This window comes from Cyanistes caeruleus, chromosome 21 (genome assembly GCF_971803275.1).
Source record: "Cyanistes caeruleus chromosome 21, bCyaCae1.hap1.1, whole genome shotgun sequence".
In the NCBI taxonomy this organism is placed as follows: Eukaryota; Metazoa; Chordata; class Aves; order Passeriformes; family Paridae; genus Cyanistes; species Cyanistes caeruleus.
Window position 1 is genome coordinate 7,772,240 of NC_141721.1, and position 18,169 is coordinate 7,790,408.

At 42.8% G+C, this 18,169-nt stretch overlaps 1 protein-coding gene across 17 annotated transcripts in view; it reads right to left on the reverse strand.

Annotated features, from left to right (window-relative positions):
* Window positions 1-18,169, reverse strand: part of BCAS3 (BCAS3 microtubule associated cell migration factor) — a 301,169-nt gene that overhangs the window by 138,342 nt on the left and 144,658 nt on the right. For 2 of the 17 annotated variants that reach the window (XM_086858974.1, XM_086858975.1), the window contains exon 23: window positions 5,357-5,573. The exons of the other annotated variants lie outside the window; for them this stretch is intronic. In XM_086858974.1, the coding sequence (XP_086715100.1) occupies window positions 5,470-5,573 (104 nt within the window). In that variant the 3' untranslated portion in view covers window positions 5,357-5,469. Of the gene's footprint in view, window positions 1-5,356; window positions 5,574-18,169 lie in introns of those variants that run through there. 17 annotated transcript variants of the gene reach the window in all.

The window sequence follows — 18,169 nt, forward strand, 5'->3', positions numbered from 1 at the left end:
GGGATTGTTTAAAGCTTAGCTGTTATTTCATAAAAAGAAAGCTAAAGAAATATAGTAACTCGTGTAAAACTGGTACTTGCCATAGGCTGTTAATGCATTGTGTTACTGCTCTGCTTGCAAATGTCTAATAAATTACAAGAGCTGCATAAAGCCCTTATAGGAAACATCACCTCACGAGTCAGCCCCCTCCTAAACAGCAAAAAAACAACTGATAGAAATATAATCAAAGCAAAGGCAGATTGAAAGTACTTCAGAAACTCATCCAGCTTCGTTATGGATTTGATGGTCTTGTTTCAAAGGACAAAATGCTAAAGTTCTCCAAGACTAAAGAGAAGGGGGGGGGAAAAAAAAAAAAAGAGTTTCCATTTGTGCAAGAGAAATGCACAAAACATCCATGATTAAATAAAACTTCCTGTGATTGAATCTGACTACCATTTTACAATATTAATGCTAATGGATTATCATCCTCTTGTTTGCATGTTTAACTTCAGTTCCCATAAAAGTTGCTTGTACACAGGATCAGAGGGAAATGGCATTTCAGAAACTAAAAACAAAACACACACGCTAAGAAGCAAAGGCAATTTTAAGAGCTACAAAATCAGCAACATCCAGACAATAATCAGTTTCCAATGTCAGACCAGGAAGTCAGGCAGCAAAAAAGAAAAGATGCGCCCGAAAAAGAAAAGAACTTTTAGGAAACAGCAAAATTAAAGCAGGAGTAGATATGTAAAATAGATGAATGAAGACAACGTCTTCCTGCACCGAGGGAGTTGTTTAAGGAGAAACAGTGTCCGTTTGTGGCCAGCGATAATACTTTCCATTCAATAGAGTTTGCAGCTTGCTGATTCATATGATTGCAGGCTGGCGCCCCGCTGGCGAGCCCCCTCCGCTGAAATTAAATCCACTCTCTTCAGTTATAAATTATAATGCTCTATAAACAACACTCCCACTGGGAACGGGGAGAGAGAGAGAGCTCTCTGCATAGTCCACTCACTGTTTAATGCTCTGCTCTTCTGCCACAAACAAGGACTGTATGTCTGCCACAGACAGCACTCTTGCTGTAATTTATAGACTGTTTGATGTTGAGAGCAGGGGAAGGAAAGTAGGATTGTAATGCGAGTCAAAGAGGAAAAGAAGTTGGAAGTGGGTGAGTGTGCAAGAAAGAGGAAGGGCAGAATACATTTTACACACATATTTTAGAGATATATCACTGTATGTATCTTTGCTGCCCCTTGGGAATTGTCCCCTCCAAAAAAAAAATTTCAAAATCTGGAATATCACTTAAAGTAAATGAGACGTCCGAGCCGCGGCGTGTGACGCCAGGATCATTCCATATCAATCAGGAGCCATCTCCACAGCTGAGACTTGAAGTCTGTTATCACAGAGAATATGAAAACATTAAAATGATAAGGATTTAACTAAAACTGACAGCAGCCCAGAAATTCCCAGCCCGGGCTGAGGAGCTTTTCCCAGAGCAAGGTGCCCGGGAGCCAACGAGGCACTCGGAGCCAGACCTGGAGCGAGGCTCCCAGCCCTGCTCATTCCCATCCTCCTGCTCATTCCCATCCTCCTGCTCATTCCCACCTTCCTCATCTCTGCTGGGCACGGGGAGATCACCCTGGCTCTTCCTCATGATTGCTCTGAGTTATTTTTAAATGAACACGCAACAGGCACCCGACTGCTCTGAACGCACACACAAATCCAACTTATTTTCTTTTTTTTAACCAAATGAATTAAAAAATGCCAGTGAAACTATTTCTGCTGTGGGAAAGATGAAGATTCCAAGTAAAAAGTATATTATTATCCCTAAGAACAGCCTATGTTACCCAGCTGAGAGGATACTGGGAAATACCCCACGGGCCAGCGAGAGCTTCATTAGGAGCAGAAACCAGCACGGATTTCAGAGCAGAACCCCGTCATTATTGTCATGGAAATTGCAAACTAAACTGTGAGGGAATGACAGAGTGTTCAAGAAAATGGACACCAGGATTGAGATGTCTTTCACTCCACATTTTGATGAATGACTACAAGCCAGTGATCCCCTGCCTGACCAAAAACCCTGAATCTCCTAAAACTGGCACGGCACAGTCACGTAAAGGTCTCCACATGATTTTTAGGAGTTATGTAGGACATTGGCCCAAGGCTTTTTTTGGTTAATAACATTTTCCAATTCTCCCCCAAACCCCAGCACTACACCTCTCTCTCTTTTTTCTTCTTTTGAAGGAAGGTTTTAGGTAGTGGCTGAGTAGCTTTTAGGTTTGAGGAAGGGAGGGAGGGAGGGCAGAAACCTCCTTTACTGTGAGGTTGAGCCCTTGTATGTCAAATCTGGCCTGGAGCAAATTTTCACAGCTGAATTATAAACCCTGTAAACAAGGGTTTATGATGGAAATGCTGACACAACCTTAATTACAAACAGCGTGAAGTGGGGGGAGGCTGTGTAACACACACTCCTTTTCACTGCCAGTCCTCGCACACCAAGGCTGCCATCCACAGAAAAACCACTCCTGCTCCTGCTCCTGCTCCTCACTGCTCAGGCAGGAACATTTCTATCAAATCTGGTTGCTCAATACTGTCCTTTAGAAAAGGGGAAAAAAAAAAAAAAACAAACCAAACCAGCCTTGATTTTGTAATAAAAGTATAATGTATAGCTTAAAAATAAATTAAATAAAGGAAACATTAAAAGATAAATGGAGCAGGATGCTCTATGGCTGAGGTAATTTGAGTGGAAAGGGAAGGAGGGAGTTTACATTAATAAATGATTAAAGGCCTTAACGAGGGCCTATATCTGGTTGAAGAGAGGAGCACAATTCTCCACCTCTCCTCCTTCAGCCCAGCTTTTTTACATTTGTTCTCAATGCTGATCAATATGGTTTTCATTTAGTGATTTCCATAATGCCATATGTGATCTGCAAGCCTGACATAATGAAGGCAGAAAGAGAGCTGAAGTCATTTGAACGTTCTTGCTTGCATGTCTGTCACCAATTTAGAAAATAAATATCTATTGAGAGTTAGGGTTTCCTCCTGTCTAGGAGAATCACAGCAGGATTTGCATATGCAGATTGCAAAGCCCAGTCTTCTTTCTTCTCCCCCTGTCCCTGTTTTAAACAAATAAAAATGATGTTAAAGAACATCTTCCCCCTCTTGTGTTGCAGTGAGTTTGTGTTTTTATAATGAAGAGGAAATATTAATAAAGTTTAAAACTGAATGAGGGTTGGCTCCTCTCTGCTCTGGCTGAGACTTGCTTGGCAGCCCAAAAAAGCAAAGTTTTTCTGTCTGCTGAGTCACACTGACCTGCTGGATCCCATCAGAGACTACCTGAGTTTGAAATATAATAAAAATAAGGTCTGTATTAAGCAACATTTGGTTTCATCATGCCATTGTCTTCATGGGCAGAGTCTCAATCAATGCTGCAGAGGCATCACCCTTGTAAACTGAGCTCTTCTGCCCCTCAGAGGTGTGAATTACATTTGTATAACGCCATTGCTATAAATTGTATGTTTAATAAAAGCCCAGGACTGGCAGGTACATTTTGGAATGCTGGAATTGGGGTTCCTGCCACCTGTGAAACATCCCTGGCACAGGAGCAGTGTAAGAGCCATAACTGAATTGTAAAAACATCAATAGCTCATGGTAGAGGAGATGCCACAGCAGATTTAAAGGTGTTTGGCAGCCAGTTGAGCTCTCAGATCTCACAGGAAAAGATGAAACTGGAGGTTTCTGAACCCTCACCCTTCACTTGTAACCACTTCTCACAGACTCCGACTTTGGGACTTAATTCTCTTTACAAAAATAAGCAACAGGTTACAAGCTGTACTCAAGAGTGTCATTATTTGGGTGATTCCCCCCTGACCCAAATTCCCAATTCTTCAGCAGAGCAGAGAGATGTGATCTCCTGAGCTACATCCCAACCATCAGCTCACAACATTTCCTGGCTGCTGGGGGGGAGCAGCAGCATCCCGGGATGCTCCAGCTGGAGCACAGAGCTCCACTGCTGCACAGGGAGGATTCTCCCCACCAGAGCTCCTGCTTTTAATGCCCAAACAACACAGGAGAAATTACAGCTTGCATTACATTCAGGATCTAGGCTGCTGCTTTGGCTACTTGGAGCATGTAAATATGAAGGTTTGGAGGTTGAACACTGAGCCATCAGAGCATTATCTGAGCTGCTGTTAATAAAACTGGCAGCTCATTAAGGGTATCTGACAGAGAAAAACCAATGCAAGTAGGGATTTGTGACTGGTGAGCAAGCTTTCCATCATAAACAAACTTTCTTTGAGGTTCAAAGAGCTTAGTTAACGATTTAAAGATTTTTTTTTTTCTCTTATTGTTTTCAGGCATTGCCAATTCTTTGTCGACAAGAAAATAGCTTGAAAAAGCTCTTTGTGCACGTTTTTTCAAGTTCCACATATTGCTGTAGATATAAAATGTAACCATGGAAAAAAAAAAACCACCCCACTGCTGAATTCCGAGAAAGATGTCAAAATTAAAATACCCTGATGATATTGTTAAAATTATAAAGGTTCTTCCTTTCTGGAAGTGCAAAGCAACATTAAAAGAATTTCTTCTCCTTCTGTTTATATCACACTTCTGCATTTCTGTTTAGCCAGTGTAACTAATGGTAAGGGATTTCAGCTTCCCAATTATGATATTGCATCGACCTAATTGGATTTCTGGAGGGCTTCAGGGAATTCCAGCCTTAAAGACTTTGTTCCCACTAAATTAAGAAAGATGTGGAAGTGTGGCGCTTTCAGAAAGGGACAAACGAACCTACAGAGGAATAAATCCTGGAATAAACTGGGCTGTGAGCAGCAAAAGCACAAAGGCAGTGCCTTGAAGTGTTCTGTGCTCGCAGCCTCGCTGGGGTGAATAAATCAGGGAGAAGGGAAGGGAGAGCTCCAAGGGCTGAGCAGTGCTCAGGGCTCACCTCCTGCCCAATTACAGCCTCATTGGCAAAGCAAACAAGGAATTATTGGCTCTTTAGTCGGGCTTTTCTTCTCCCGCCCCAGCCCCTGCTTCTCATTCTGGTTTTTTCTCCCCTTTTCCTGTTAGGCAAAAAAAAAACCAAACAAAAAAAAAAAAAAAAAAAAAAACCCCAAAAAACAACCCAAAACTCCCCCCAGCCCCCAAAGAACCCCATCTGCAAACACCTGATATTCATCTGAGTCCTGCAGTTGTACAGTCTTGTTAAATTGTTACCACCTTTTCCACGAGCAGTTTTGGCAATTAACCTCGTGGTCATACACTTCAAAGGGAACAACTGTTGAGTTTAACCTCCTTGAGCTACCATGGATTCCTTTATGATTTTTCTTCAAACACTTTCATCCCCAACAAAAAATGCAGACTGATAAGATTGGTGTTTATTTTTCCATTTTGTCAGTTTATTAGGATGACAAATACCCCGACCAGTCACCACTAGTTTGTGCTCCTCCAAGTCTGTGCAGAAGGAAGCTCTCCTGTTAATTCACATTTCTAAGGCAAGGTCTCTGCTTGCTGGAATCCATGGATTTGATCCATCTGACCCTTCCTTGCCCCTGTTTGCAAATCTCTCATATATTTCTCACAATGCCTAAAAGCTTCAAAAACAGAACATACAAGTAGAGTTAATGCTAAGGACACGTGATCCCATTACAAATATATATTTTATCTATTTATTTTGCAAAACCCCACCATTACTGAGAGACAGAACTACTTTGCACATGAAAAAGGGTAAAGAGATTCCTCCCCCCTCAATTAGAATACCAGTTAACAGGATGAGGATCTGTGTCAGTACAAACCACGTGAACTTTTTCTTCTGTCTAAACTTCTGCCTACAACATATATTAATTTCCCAGACTGTGCAGCTGCTCCTTAAGCAACTGGACAGCAAATGACAGGAAAGTACCAAAGCAAATACTACAGGAGTGTGATCAGGTTACTTGGAATGTTGTTTCCCCCTGCATTTACATTCTGGTATTATAACACATTTTTTCCTCCAAAGTAATCACAAAAATGTAAAATGTTTTATTCTTAGGAGAAGCTTTCAAGAGAGAGCCAAAGAATCCCAAAAAAGCGTCTGAGTGACCTTTTGGTAGGGAGAGAGTGGCCAGGGGAAGCATCACTTTTCTCTGGCTGCAAACTGCCTTGGGTGGGAGAGGGAACAAAATCCCTCTCCAGAAAAAGAATGGAACAAAAGTTTCAGACCCATCTCTCAGTGAGAGGGGGGAAGCATTTGGGCAAGCATATGGCATGTGTTTCAAGTTGTGAGGGAGGCAAAAAAAGAAAAAATAAAAATAATCACGATGTTCCGTGCAGCTCAGACCAAATAGAAAACTTATTCTGACTATTCTCATTTGTCAGAGGCTTTTCAAAACTAAGCAGATCTCTCCATGGCTCTGATGTCAAAGGAGGAAGGAACCGGTGGGTATCGAGTTTACATTTTTAGGTTCTCTTTTAACTGTTCCCACTTTTAATTTTAATGTGCTTGTCAACAAAATGAGAAACTCCTTCACTCAGGGAAAAAAAAAAAAAAAAGGCAAAAAACAAAACAAAGGAGAAATTAGCACATTAAATGATACATGGGTCTGGTGCTATGCTGCACAGTTCAGTGAACCCCTGCACAGATCAGCAAGATGGCTGGAAATGTCTCTTTCCGTCTGTTTTTCATCTCGGAAGGCTGTGTACTCAGCAGAGTGTGAAGAGAGCCTCTCTCCCCTCCGACCGCTCCTGCTCACCCCCACAAAGCCCCTGCAGCAGAGAGCAGGAACTGGAGCAAATGCTTTTGTGAATTAAGAGATCTTGTGAGCGTAAATTTGGTCAGGCTGCTCCTTTCTGCAGGCCAGCCCCGGCTGCTGCCCCAGGATGTGAACTGTCAGTTCGCATAGCTGGTGATGAGTTGCAGAACCATCAGTAAAGGTGAAGACGGCAGAAGCAAGAAAGATTCAAGACTGGTGGAAATCATTTCACAAGGAAAATTTCAGCCATCAGTGGGAGGAAGCTTTGAAAAATGCTGCCATTTCCGAGTCAGAACGAAGGAAAAATTAAATTACTGCCGGTGAGGCGAGCCAAAGTCGCATCTTACCCTAGGGAGAGGTTTGATAATGGTAAACATTTGACAGCTGGCCTGAAGTTGTTATCTTGTTCTAACAGTTGTTATAGTCTGAGTGAACATTTCTGATAAGAGAACAGAAAGAAAAACACTAACCCATTTTTAATTTCTTGCTCTCTATTTGAAGCTGCCTTGCCCAAAGCCAAACAGGTTTAAAGCCGTTTGCCACCATCACTCCGATTAAAGCCTCGCTTTTTACACTGAGCGCTGGACCAGGCTTGGCAGTGAATGACATCACTGGCTACAGCAATACCCTAGGAATAATTCAAAATAACTTCAACCCACTCCCTCTCAATATCCCTTAAATATCCCTCCTTTGCTTCACCACGAGCAATTACAGGAATTAATCCGAAATGAGAGTGAAATTGAAAAAATTAATCAGTTTAAGTATTTAACTTCAATATCTACCACAAAATCTTGTTTCACTATTATTTTACTCCAAGCTGTTGATGTACAACCACAAAACTTTAATTCCTTTATTATTCTTTACTAAGGAATACTTATTCAGACACATTAGAAAGGCAGCAAGCTCGGTTCCACCTGAGTGGAGCAATAATGAATGAAAACCGGTTCTGTTTAAGAAGAAATAGGTATGCTATCTTCACAGGAAATTTAATTATACATCAGAAATTTTTTTGTGCTCAGTTGTTACTGACAAAGCATGTATTGAGGAGGGAGACAGGGCTCTGCTCTGTCCTGCCATTAGCAGCTCCTCCTTTAGGAAAACACAGAGTGGGTATGGAAAGTACATTACATTTATGTCAAAATCAAACTATCATCCTGGTAGAGAAGCATGGGCTGCTTGGGTTTTTTGTTTTTTCTTTTTTAAATCAGAAATGCATTTCTAAGCTGTTTAACACAGCTTAACCTCACAGAACACGTATACAAAGCATTCACCTCCCTCTAAAAATAATGAATATTTACCATGGCTATTAAACCCTGTTTAATAACATTGATATGGACTAGGGGTAAATGTTCCTATCCCTGAGTACCTGAAGCCTCCCTGCTCAACGGCAGGCCCAGGGAAAGCTGACAGACACATTTTCCCTGATGGTCACGATCCCAATCCCAACCCCAGGCACAGGATAAAACCCCAATTAGACAGGCAGCATGTGAAGCTCGTCCCTTAGACACATAAATTAACTCCAAAACTCTTTCTGTATCTCCTGCATTAACAGGTAGAAAGTGTTTCATTACTTTTTCCAGTGACTCTGCCCCACTCTTAAAGCAGGAGTGTATAAATTGATATTAAAGTATGGTATTTTGAGAATGTTTCAAAGTAAGGTCAAACTCGTATTAAAAACCTACTAGTGTAGGCTAAAATAACAGTCTGGCTGAGCAGCCCTGGGTGCATCTGGGTTCAATTACCCACTACATCCTCGCTGTGTTTTCTACCAGCAAGAACAACGCAAGCACGGCTCGGAGTTCACGGATAATGTCAAAGTTAGGTTACTCAGAAGAGGAACGAGATAAATCATCCAAATATCACAGTCATATTGGCAGCCCATTTTTCCCCCCCCCTACCCTTCATCACTGAAAGCAGCACAGTGTTGCATAACAACAAACAGAGGACAAAAGTCCTCACCTCGGGAGGAGGAGAGAGCCCAGCTGGAGTCCCGCTCTCGCACACGCTGAAAATGCCTCAGAAAGAGGAGGCAGAACCCAACCTAATGCACAAAGCAAACAAACACCATTTACCACGCTGGCACCCTGACTGATTCCTTTTTTTTTGGTGTTTGACCCTGGAACAATGAGGCTGGATTAACATTCATTATTTGCATTCAAGGAGCTGTCGTGGGGAGCAGGAACTGCTCCAGCACCAGCCTGAGAAACAAGAGAGGCTGGAACACTTGTGGAGTCATTGGCTCTCTCCTCCCTGACCTGCTCAACGGTGCCCAAACCCTGACCAAATAAAAGCCCCCCGTGTTTTGTTTTCAAAGCTGGTTAACAAGGATTTAAGAGCTGGGTGGGTAAACATCACACCAGGGCTCCACTCAGCAGCATCCTGGGATAGAGCCGGACTCGAGCAGCCATCCCAAGGATGCGATCTGGCTGCCACATCCTACACACACGGCACAGGACAGACTCCAATGTCACCAGCCCTCCCAGGGGACAGCTGCCACATCCCCACACCCACCTTTACCTCCCCAACTGGTCCCAAAATGGGAGGCTGCACTCAGAGCCTGCATAAAATCACAGCAGCGTCTCTGTCTGCAAAGGCAGACGCTCCTCCAGGGAATGGGAAGATTGTCCTTCACTTCCATCAAGGCCCATAAAAAAGCAATTGTCAGTGAAGTTGCTCAAAATTATGTATGTTCTGGGAACGTTGCATGAAGTATTTTTAAAGCAGCATGTTTAATTCTGAGCAGCTCTATATGAAACTTGGTAAAAGACAGCAGTAAATCACCAGCATCAAAACTGCTTTTGTGATGCACGAGGAGTGAGTTTATCCCTTCTGGAATTCTGTTTGCATCAGAGTAATAACACATTTTTAAAATGATCAATCAGGTTAAATTTAGAGGAAAATGTGTTTTTTTACCCAGACAGTGTTTGTCAGAACACTTCCAAGTTAGAACATAACGAGATTTTACAATGTTCAATATCCAATGCTCCATTATATATATATATATATATATATATATATATATATATATATATTATAAATTAATGTCACTGTAATGTACCTAATTATATAAGGTCATTTCTTATAGAAAAGCACAGTTATAAAAGTTTGATGCCAGAACAGTCTGGCTGTTTATTAATTTACTATTGCAGATGAGAAACCCTCCTCTGACTGTTGCAGGGACAGATGCAACACATTCCTGCATTCCAGAAAAGCAACCTGCCCAGCTTACAAAATATTAACCAGCCTCCAGAACGCCAGGCTGGGGGCACCCCAAGGCTCAGCCCCTTCCCCTGCCCGTGCAGGAGCCTCCTCTCCCTCTCCCAGCACTTGTCCTGTGCTCACCTGTTTCCCTGGAGACCAGCATTTCCAATGAGGGCTACAAATACACTCACTAATTAGGCATCTTTTGAAGCAAACCTTCCAAGCCATTTGCCATCTCAGGAATGTTTTAACTTCTGGAATAGAGAATGATCTTGGTTGAAAAAGAATATGACTGCAGCCCTCAGATGGGCTCAGAGCTACAGTGAGGGAGAGCTGTGAAGGAAAAGTCATCCCTGGACAGGTCATCAGCACTGCCAGGGAATGGAGAATTTTGTCAATGAATCCAGACTTTGCTGCCTGCTCTCCCACTGGGGAAAAATCTCAATATCACTGTGAATCACTACAAAATATGAAACAGAGATTAAAAACATATTTTTCACAACCTACTGCTAATGGCCAAGGAAAGGCCCTCAAACATCAGCTGATGCTGAAGGAACTGAGCCAGCAAACTGCTCCAAACCTGTGCCTGCTTTGTCAGCTCCTTCCAAAGGCTACAGGATTTACACAATTCCTTTTGCCAAGTCGTGGTGGACATCTCTCAGCATTCAAAGAAGTCATTTACACTTTCCTGAGCTCAAATTATCCACAAAGTTCTTATTTACTCAACGAGGAGATGAAGCTGTCTACTAAATATTAAATCATTTATTTACTCCACAGGCCAGCTTGGACAGGACAAGGAGCAACCTGGTCCAGTGGAAGGTGTCAGGAGTAGAATTAGATGAGATTTAAGGTCCCTTCCAATCCAAACCATTGCAGGATTTTGTGTTTTGTTGCTTCCAAGGCAAGCAAAGCAAACTGGGAAGATGCAGAGGTGTGTGCACACAGACAGATGCAGTGACAATACTTTTTAACTCCAGCAGATTCTCTCTCAAACTCATTCACCTTGTAAAGGTTTCAAGACCCTTTCAAATACTGGCCTCAAATCATGAAATAATAATTTCAGCAAAATGCCCAATTTTAGGCTATGACTGAAGATACCCATTTACATCAGTGGAATTTCAACTTGGCCAAGCACTGAGCACTTCTCCAGCCAGGAAAAAGGAACTTCTTTTGCAAACAGCACTTCAGTAAAACTTGGCCAAGTTGGGCATTAATGACCAGAGAATCAGAGGATTCAGATTTAGTTCTTCCTGAGCTTTAACATCTGACTGGCACAGTAGTAAATCACATAAAATTTCATGATGAAAACTAAGGTTTCAGGTGCAAACAGTTAAATATAGCCTTGCAGGGGAGAACTGAGCTTTCCCTGGCTGCCTCTTGGAGCCCTGCAAACCACCAGGAGCAGCCAGACTTTTCAGCAGGTTACAGGGAGCATCAGAACCATGTTCAGTACCTTGACACAAACCTGCTTGCAAGGGACAGGGACTGATGTCTGCTTTCAGGCCTTGATCTTGCTCCAAAAATTCAAAATTCCCAAGGAAAACCACCCCAGTAATTAAATACTGAGACACACAACATAAAAACCCCAAAGCAGTCACTGTTTGCCAGCTGAGTGTACTGGGAAGAGCTCGGGACCATCAGCTGTGCAGGGGGAAGAGATGAAGACAGTTTTAATAACTAAAATTATTAACCCTGTTTGGGGCTGAATTTACTTCCAGAATTTCAAACCTTCCCTTGCAAGCTGGAATTGGGGAGTTCTGGAAGAAGGGGGCTGTGGGGGGTGCATTTTAGGAAGAACAAAGGGAAGCAGCTTCAATACAACCCTGAGCAGACCTGCAGGCAGAATTGGCTTTTGTAAGAATGATATTCCTCTGACAAGGACGTGTAAGTGTCTGTGTAAGTGTCTGCTCTTATCTAATACAAAGACCCTTTTGAAGTAGGTGGTTTGGGTGCCAGTGCTGGTGCTCCTGACACAGAAGAAAGGGTGGCTGAATGCAGCTTTGTCTGATCTGCATCACTTTGAACCATAAAAGCAGCAAGAGAGAAGGGAAGCCAAGTGCTTAATACTGGACAGCGACTTTCTTTCAATCTCCTCCACTGCCTAATTAACTGCAGCAAACCTCGCCTGGCACAGCACTGGGTGCTGCTGCAAAGAGACCACTAAAGCCAAGAGTTCCTTAAAACAGATGTAAAGATAAATTTGTCTAGAATTTAGCCAGCATTTCTCAAGTGGTTACTTTTATTTCTGTAGCGCTGGAAGTGCTGAGATGTTGTTGTTCACAGAGGAGCAGCCATCACTCACCCTGGTATTTAGGAAGAATTCATGGTGATAACTCTTCAGACACTCTGGCATCATTCTGAAGCACCATGAGCTCCACAATCATCTTTTGGAAAGAGTTAAGAACTTTGTTTCCAGTCCATTAAGCATGCAGGTGGGGTTTTTTTGAACATTCAAGTTTCTTTTCTACTGAGCCTTTAGAGATGTGAGATCCTTCAGCTTTTCCCAAGAGGTTTGTGCATCAGAACGGACAAGTGTGCATCCTTGAGTCCATACATAAAGACTCTTTGCTCAAAATCTCTGTCAAAGAGGCTACTGAGCAGCTCAGAAATAAGAATCCAAGAGATATTATTTATATTATTCTTGCACAGCTGAGATTTGCAGAATTATCACATCCCCTAACACTGAATTTCACCAAAAGGAACTCAGACCAAGCCATCCCCGTTCTGGATGATCCTTCTGAAGATCTCCTGCAGATGGAGCACACACAGAATCCCACTTTGCTGAATTCAGCTCCATCCTGGAATTAGCAAATTATTTTTAAACACTTTACATGTGATTATGCCTAATGAATAAACAAACACACATTCACGATGGGGAGATGTTATGGTTCAAAAAAGCAATACAACATCTTTCAGCTACCCTTTCTCAAAGCCTTAATAAGCCTGTGCATAAATCAAACTCTTCCTTGCTTGGATAGACTCTCACTGAGACGTGCCCATGGTGCTAATTCAGAGCAGAAAACGCTCTTATTCCAGGCCACTGCAGTGAAGTGACATTTACCTAATGCAGCTATAAATTTCCTGATAATTAGTGGGCAGCTGATGGTGATGCAAACTGACTAGTGCAGCAATGCCAGTCTCAAACTAGCTCTCCAACACCCACAAGTTAATCAGATTTAAACCCAAAAATTTCCAAAATTCTGACTAGTGCAAGAGCTCAGGGACAAGGGCTGGTGCCACTGAGCCTCCACCAGTTGCTGTGATCTCTTCATGGTCCAGGAGATGTAGCTCCCCTGAACACTCCATTTCTCACATCAAACATCTCACATGACTTTTCACTTAGCCACACATAATCAGCATTTCCTGAATTCTGCATCACTGTGGAGCAAACGTAGATTAGCTCACTTGGAACTAAAACAATGGAATTTGGAGGAGCACAAAACGGTGCTTTCAAAAATAACTTTCACAAGCCACTTCTAAAATTTCACAGCCAGGTTTGAAAGCTTCTGATGTCAAGCTGGATTTTCAAAATCAAGCAGGTGAGGAATTAAAAAAAGTTTAAAAATAAAAGTTAAGAAACCTAGCATCAAATCACACACAACCTTTCACTCCTCATGAAGTGCATGGTCTGCAGTGCTGCTTCATTGTCTCCACCCCAAAAAATAATTCAGTTGGACAAAAATATATTAAGGAACCTTAATTTTTCATTTTCTTTTTCCAACCTAATGCTGGACAATGTTTACATTCTAATACTTTGGAAGTATCAGAATTAAAATCAGTGTAAGACTGATTAAAGAGCAGCCTTAGAAGCCCAGTGAGTTTATTTAACGCTGTAAGAACTACCATGGAAGCTGTAAGTAGCTTCTCAGACAGAGAGAAAACACAGACCCATCCTTTAAAATACTTTCTCAAAACAGTCTTTGACCTTTTGGGTGCATCATGAACGAGGCCAGTCAATCAGAGAAAACCCTTCTCCCTGTTTTTCTCTTGGATGAACTGTTCCTTTATCACACTATTTTAGGAAGAAAAAACCTTTTGGCACGATAGGTCAGAATGGTGTTCTTAAAGCAAAGCATGAGCTAAAATTTCATGAGAAAGTTAATTAACATTTGGAAAATACCCTGAAATTCTCAGTGAATGCAAAGGGCCCATCCACATACTGTCACTGGTCAGGAAGTGCCCAGTCTGCATGTGATTCCCAAAGGAAGGGAGCAGGGAATGCTGGCAGGGATGGCACAGGGACAGTGCCCTTGCCCAGCAGAGCTCCCAGCTCTGGGGGTGCAGCAGGCTTAGCTGAGATGCAGGAGTACAGTCTGCATTTCCCCAGCTGTACTTTGGGTTTTGTTTGCCTGTTGTTTTGGACAAAGAGGCTCAGAGAGGAGGGATGGACAGGCCAGGCTGTGCCTGGTACAAGCGGAGCACCCTGGGGGCTGTGCTGGGAATTGTCTCTTTGCAGCCTCGGAAGAGCAGAGGGGGGAACTCTGCTCACCCCTACAGACAGCCCCAAACTGGGAGGGGTGAGGAAGCTGCAGGGCAGGGCAGCCCCTCAGGGGGACCCAGAGGAACCTGGTGGAACCCCACAGGGACAAGTGCAAAGTGCTGCCCCTTCCAAGGGAGTCACTGCTGCTCTGATGGACATTCCTGCAACAGATACAGCTCCTCCCTGCATCAACAGCATCCTCACACCAGCACAAATCTGACAAGAGAGCGACTGCAGAGATTAGGATGGATTTTAACAGACCTAATTCCTGCATGCGGAATGCAAAGACCAATAAAGGCAGGGCACATTTTTCCACGTACTCAGCTTTTACTTCATGCACTAATTATAGCCCAGGCTGGTCTTTAAAAGTGGAAAAAACCCACAGAATTAAAAACAAAAAAAAAACTACAATAGGGTGAAATAATTGCATTTATTTTTGTTCTGAATTCCTGATTAATAGAAGTGTTGGACCACGCAGAACTTACCAATGTGCTTTTGAGACTTGTCTCTAGTTCCACGTCCAACACTAGATAGGAACTTTCTGACCTCTCTCTGAATTAAAGCCTGGTTTGTGAGCATTACTTTTTGTCATTCTTTTTCCTTATTAAAAAGGGCAGTGTGGAAAAAAGATGATTAAAGATATCAAACAAACACCAAACCTCCTGTGAATGGACTGTTGGAAAATAAAGTACGATTTAATGACGTGAGAAATTAGATGAAACTGTCAAGTTTAAAGAATCTTAAAATGGTTAACAGGTCAAAACATAAAAACTTCTTTATGTATAGAGTGAATATAAAGGGAACATGGTAAGTATCTGCCAAGGGTTAATTGCAACCCTGCATGAAAAGCAGTTAACAAGTGAGAGTTAGAACACCCAGGAGGAAAAGAAAAATTTTTCCAGTGCCATGAGAAATAAACAACAAGGGGGAAATATTTCCTTTGGCCACTGTTACCTCCTCTCCAAAAGCTCAGAGGAGCAGTGGGAATGCCAAGGCCTGGTTTGCTCTTGACTCCCTCCGAAACATTTGTCTTCATTACCACTCTTTTTAATCAGGGCTCCTTCATGAGTGTTTCTGCTCAGCCCCCAAGGGGCGACTCTGGGCTGCGATAAATCAGCATCCACACCGCAAGTCACTAATCAGCACTCTCAGGGAAAGAATAACACTGAAGTGCAGACCACTAAAGGCTTGGAGGAACCTGAAGGCTCAGTGGCCTCAAGGAAGAACGGCCCACATCAAAATAATCAGCCACTGAACCATCCCTACCTTCTAGGCTTAGCAGGACTCGCACTTGGAGATATTATTTAAAAGCCTCCTGCACACAAATTGTTCTCACTGGATAAAGGGACTTTATTGATAAAGCTCTCACCCTTGAGCTTGGTTCCTCTAATTCAGTGGATTGCACTTGTGCCTCCTGCTAGAAAGCATTCAGGGAAACAAACTTGGTAATGGATACCTCGTGCAGCCGTCCTAACATATCTAGAAGGGGAAAAAAATCAGTGTACAATGAACTGAAAGGGGAGGAAAAGGAAATGGATAGAAGATAACACATTCCCAAGGCACCTCATGTATTACTGCAATGGAAAAAGAAAGGATTTTGTCCATTTTTTTTTGTTTTCAAAGGTTAATTATAAACACAATTAAAGAGATGTCATCTCAAAAGGAAAATATCTGCATAGGTTATCTGTGCTCACGCCAAATCTTCTGCATCCAATCCCTTTTTAAGTTGGTGTTCCAACTGCAGAAGCAACTGATATTTCAATAGTTGTTATAATTCCTTAAAATTGTCCAAATGCCCAACGCTGTGTCAGTGCTTGCCAAGGGCACCACAGAAAAAATCTGAATGCACACCCAACTCCTTGTGCCTCCCCCCGCTGCCAGCACCTCTGAGAAATAACCCTGAGCTGTAAAAGTGAGCACTGGCACCCAAATTAGCAAACTAAGCATCCTCCCATCCAAGGGCTGTTGAACAAAAATCCCAGAGCAAGCTTTTCCAAAACCACAGCTCAGCCATCCATGGGTTGTTTTGGGTTTTTTTTCCCCTGTTCAGACTCATCTCTATGGTACCTGGAAATCTGGCCCATGGAGATAAAGTGATTATGGAAAGATCACAATAAAAAAAAAAGAATATTCCACTGTTCCTACTTCCAAAGCTCAGGAAGGTCCAGGAATCACATCCCTCCAGTGAGCTGACTCCAGCACTGAGAGTCAGGTTAATGTAGGAAAATCTCCAGTCCTAAACCAACAAACCAAAATAATTTACTGTTGTCTACTTTCTTTTCTTTTTGGACTATATAAACTGTAGGATGGATTCACTTTGAGCTGGGAGGAGAAGAGGATCTCTGTGAGTGTATTAAAAAGCCTCCTCATGGCTCAGAGTGGCAGCACCTCGTGCCTGACCTCTGCCAAACTATTCCCAAAGGCACAGAAAGCACCACTGGGACAGAGCAGCTTCTGACTGAAGGTTTCATCCTGAACACCAAAAAGGGAAGGAAAGAGAAACAACCTTTGCTGTGAACTCATCGTGAACTTCTGCAGAATTGCAGGCTCACACTCAGGTTTATTACCATGAACAAGATAAAACATTTACTGTGTTAATTAAAATACAAGTCAATAATTTAATTATGCTTATTAATTAATACTCATTTGAATCTTGGAGTTATCTAAGTGGTCATTTTCAGATGATTGAAAGGAGCATAGAGCATTCAGTCAAGGGGACACACTGTGCTCCAAAGTGCAATGTTTGAGCACTATAAATAGGAGCTTTAGGAAAGTTAGGGCCGGCTTCTATTAGAGGAGCTGCTAAAGCAGAGCGTGGAATGCAGCAAAAATATTCCCTCCACCAACCGTGCTCCGTTACTTCAAAGAATTCAATATACCCCAGCACTCCTTTCTCAGAGATGAAAATCGTCATTTTCAGTTGTCTGGTCCCACTCCACTTAAATGATCCTTTAATTTCCTTTCTGATCCCCGAGCCCTCAGGTGGCTCACTCAGAGCTCGGTGCCCGGGGTCGCATGAGGAGTTCACAGCTCCTCTGCTGAGCTCCTGATCCTCTCCCCGAGCAGCCCTTTCCTGTCTCGCTCTGCCTTGCGTGCTCTGCTCCCCGGCCGCATCAGCTGCCAGCCTCAATCCCTCTCCTGGAACACCCCTTCCCCCTCCAGCCCGGGCCTGACATCCGGAACTGACTTAGGAAGTGCTCTAATGGTTACCAAATTTTTGGGAACTGCCTCAGCTTTTCGGAGCTGAACATGTGTTCGGTGCAGGCAGCATCCACCGGCACCGCTTGACCTCACGGCAGCCTTCGACTCGCTGATTTTTCTTTTCCTTTTTTTTTTTTTACTTTTATCCCCCCCCCCTCCTTGAAAAAACAAGAAAACTTTTACCAGATAACACATGATGTAAATGCAAAATTATGTTGTGAAATGACTGCAAACATGCTGTTTTCCAGATGTTTGACGAGACAGTAAAGAAACGGCACAAAGAAGGGTCAGCGGTTTCCGTCAGAGACTCTGCTGGGTTCCACATGAAAAAAAAAAAATCCCAAACCCCAACATTCAGATCTCATAAATTCAAGGGGCTCTGCACGGCTGACAAGCTATTTAGGCTTTAAAAAAGAAAACGTGAGGTTCCTCTGTCATCTGCCAAATTTCACTCCATCGATAGGTGGTTAAAAGCCATTTGACTGTTAACATTCTATGAATTTCCTAAACCCATTATTGCCTCAAATCCAAGAGACTGCCTGGGAATCGCTGCTCCTGGGAAAAGCTATCTGAGGTA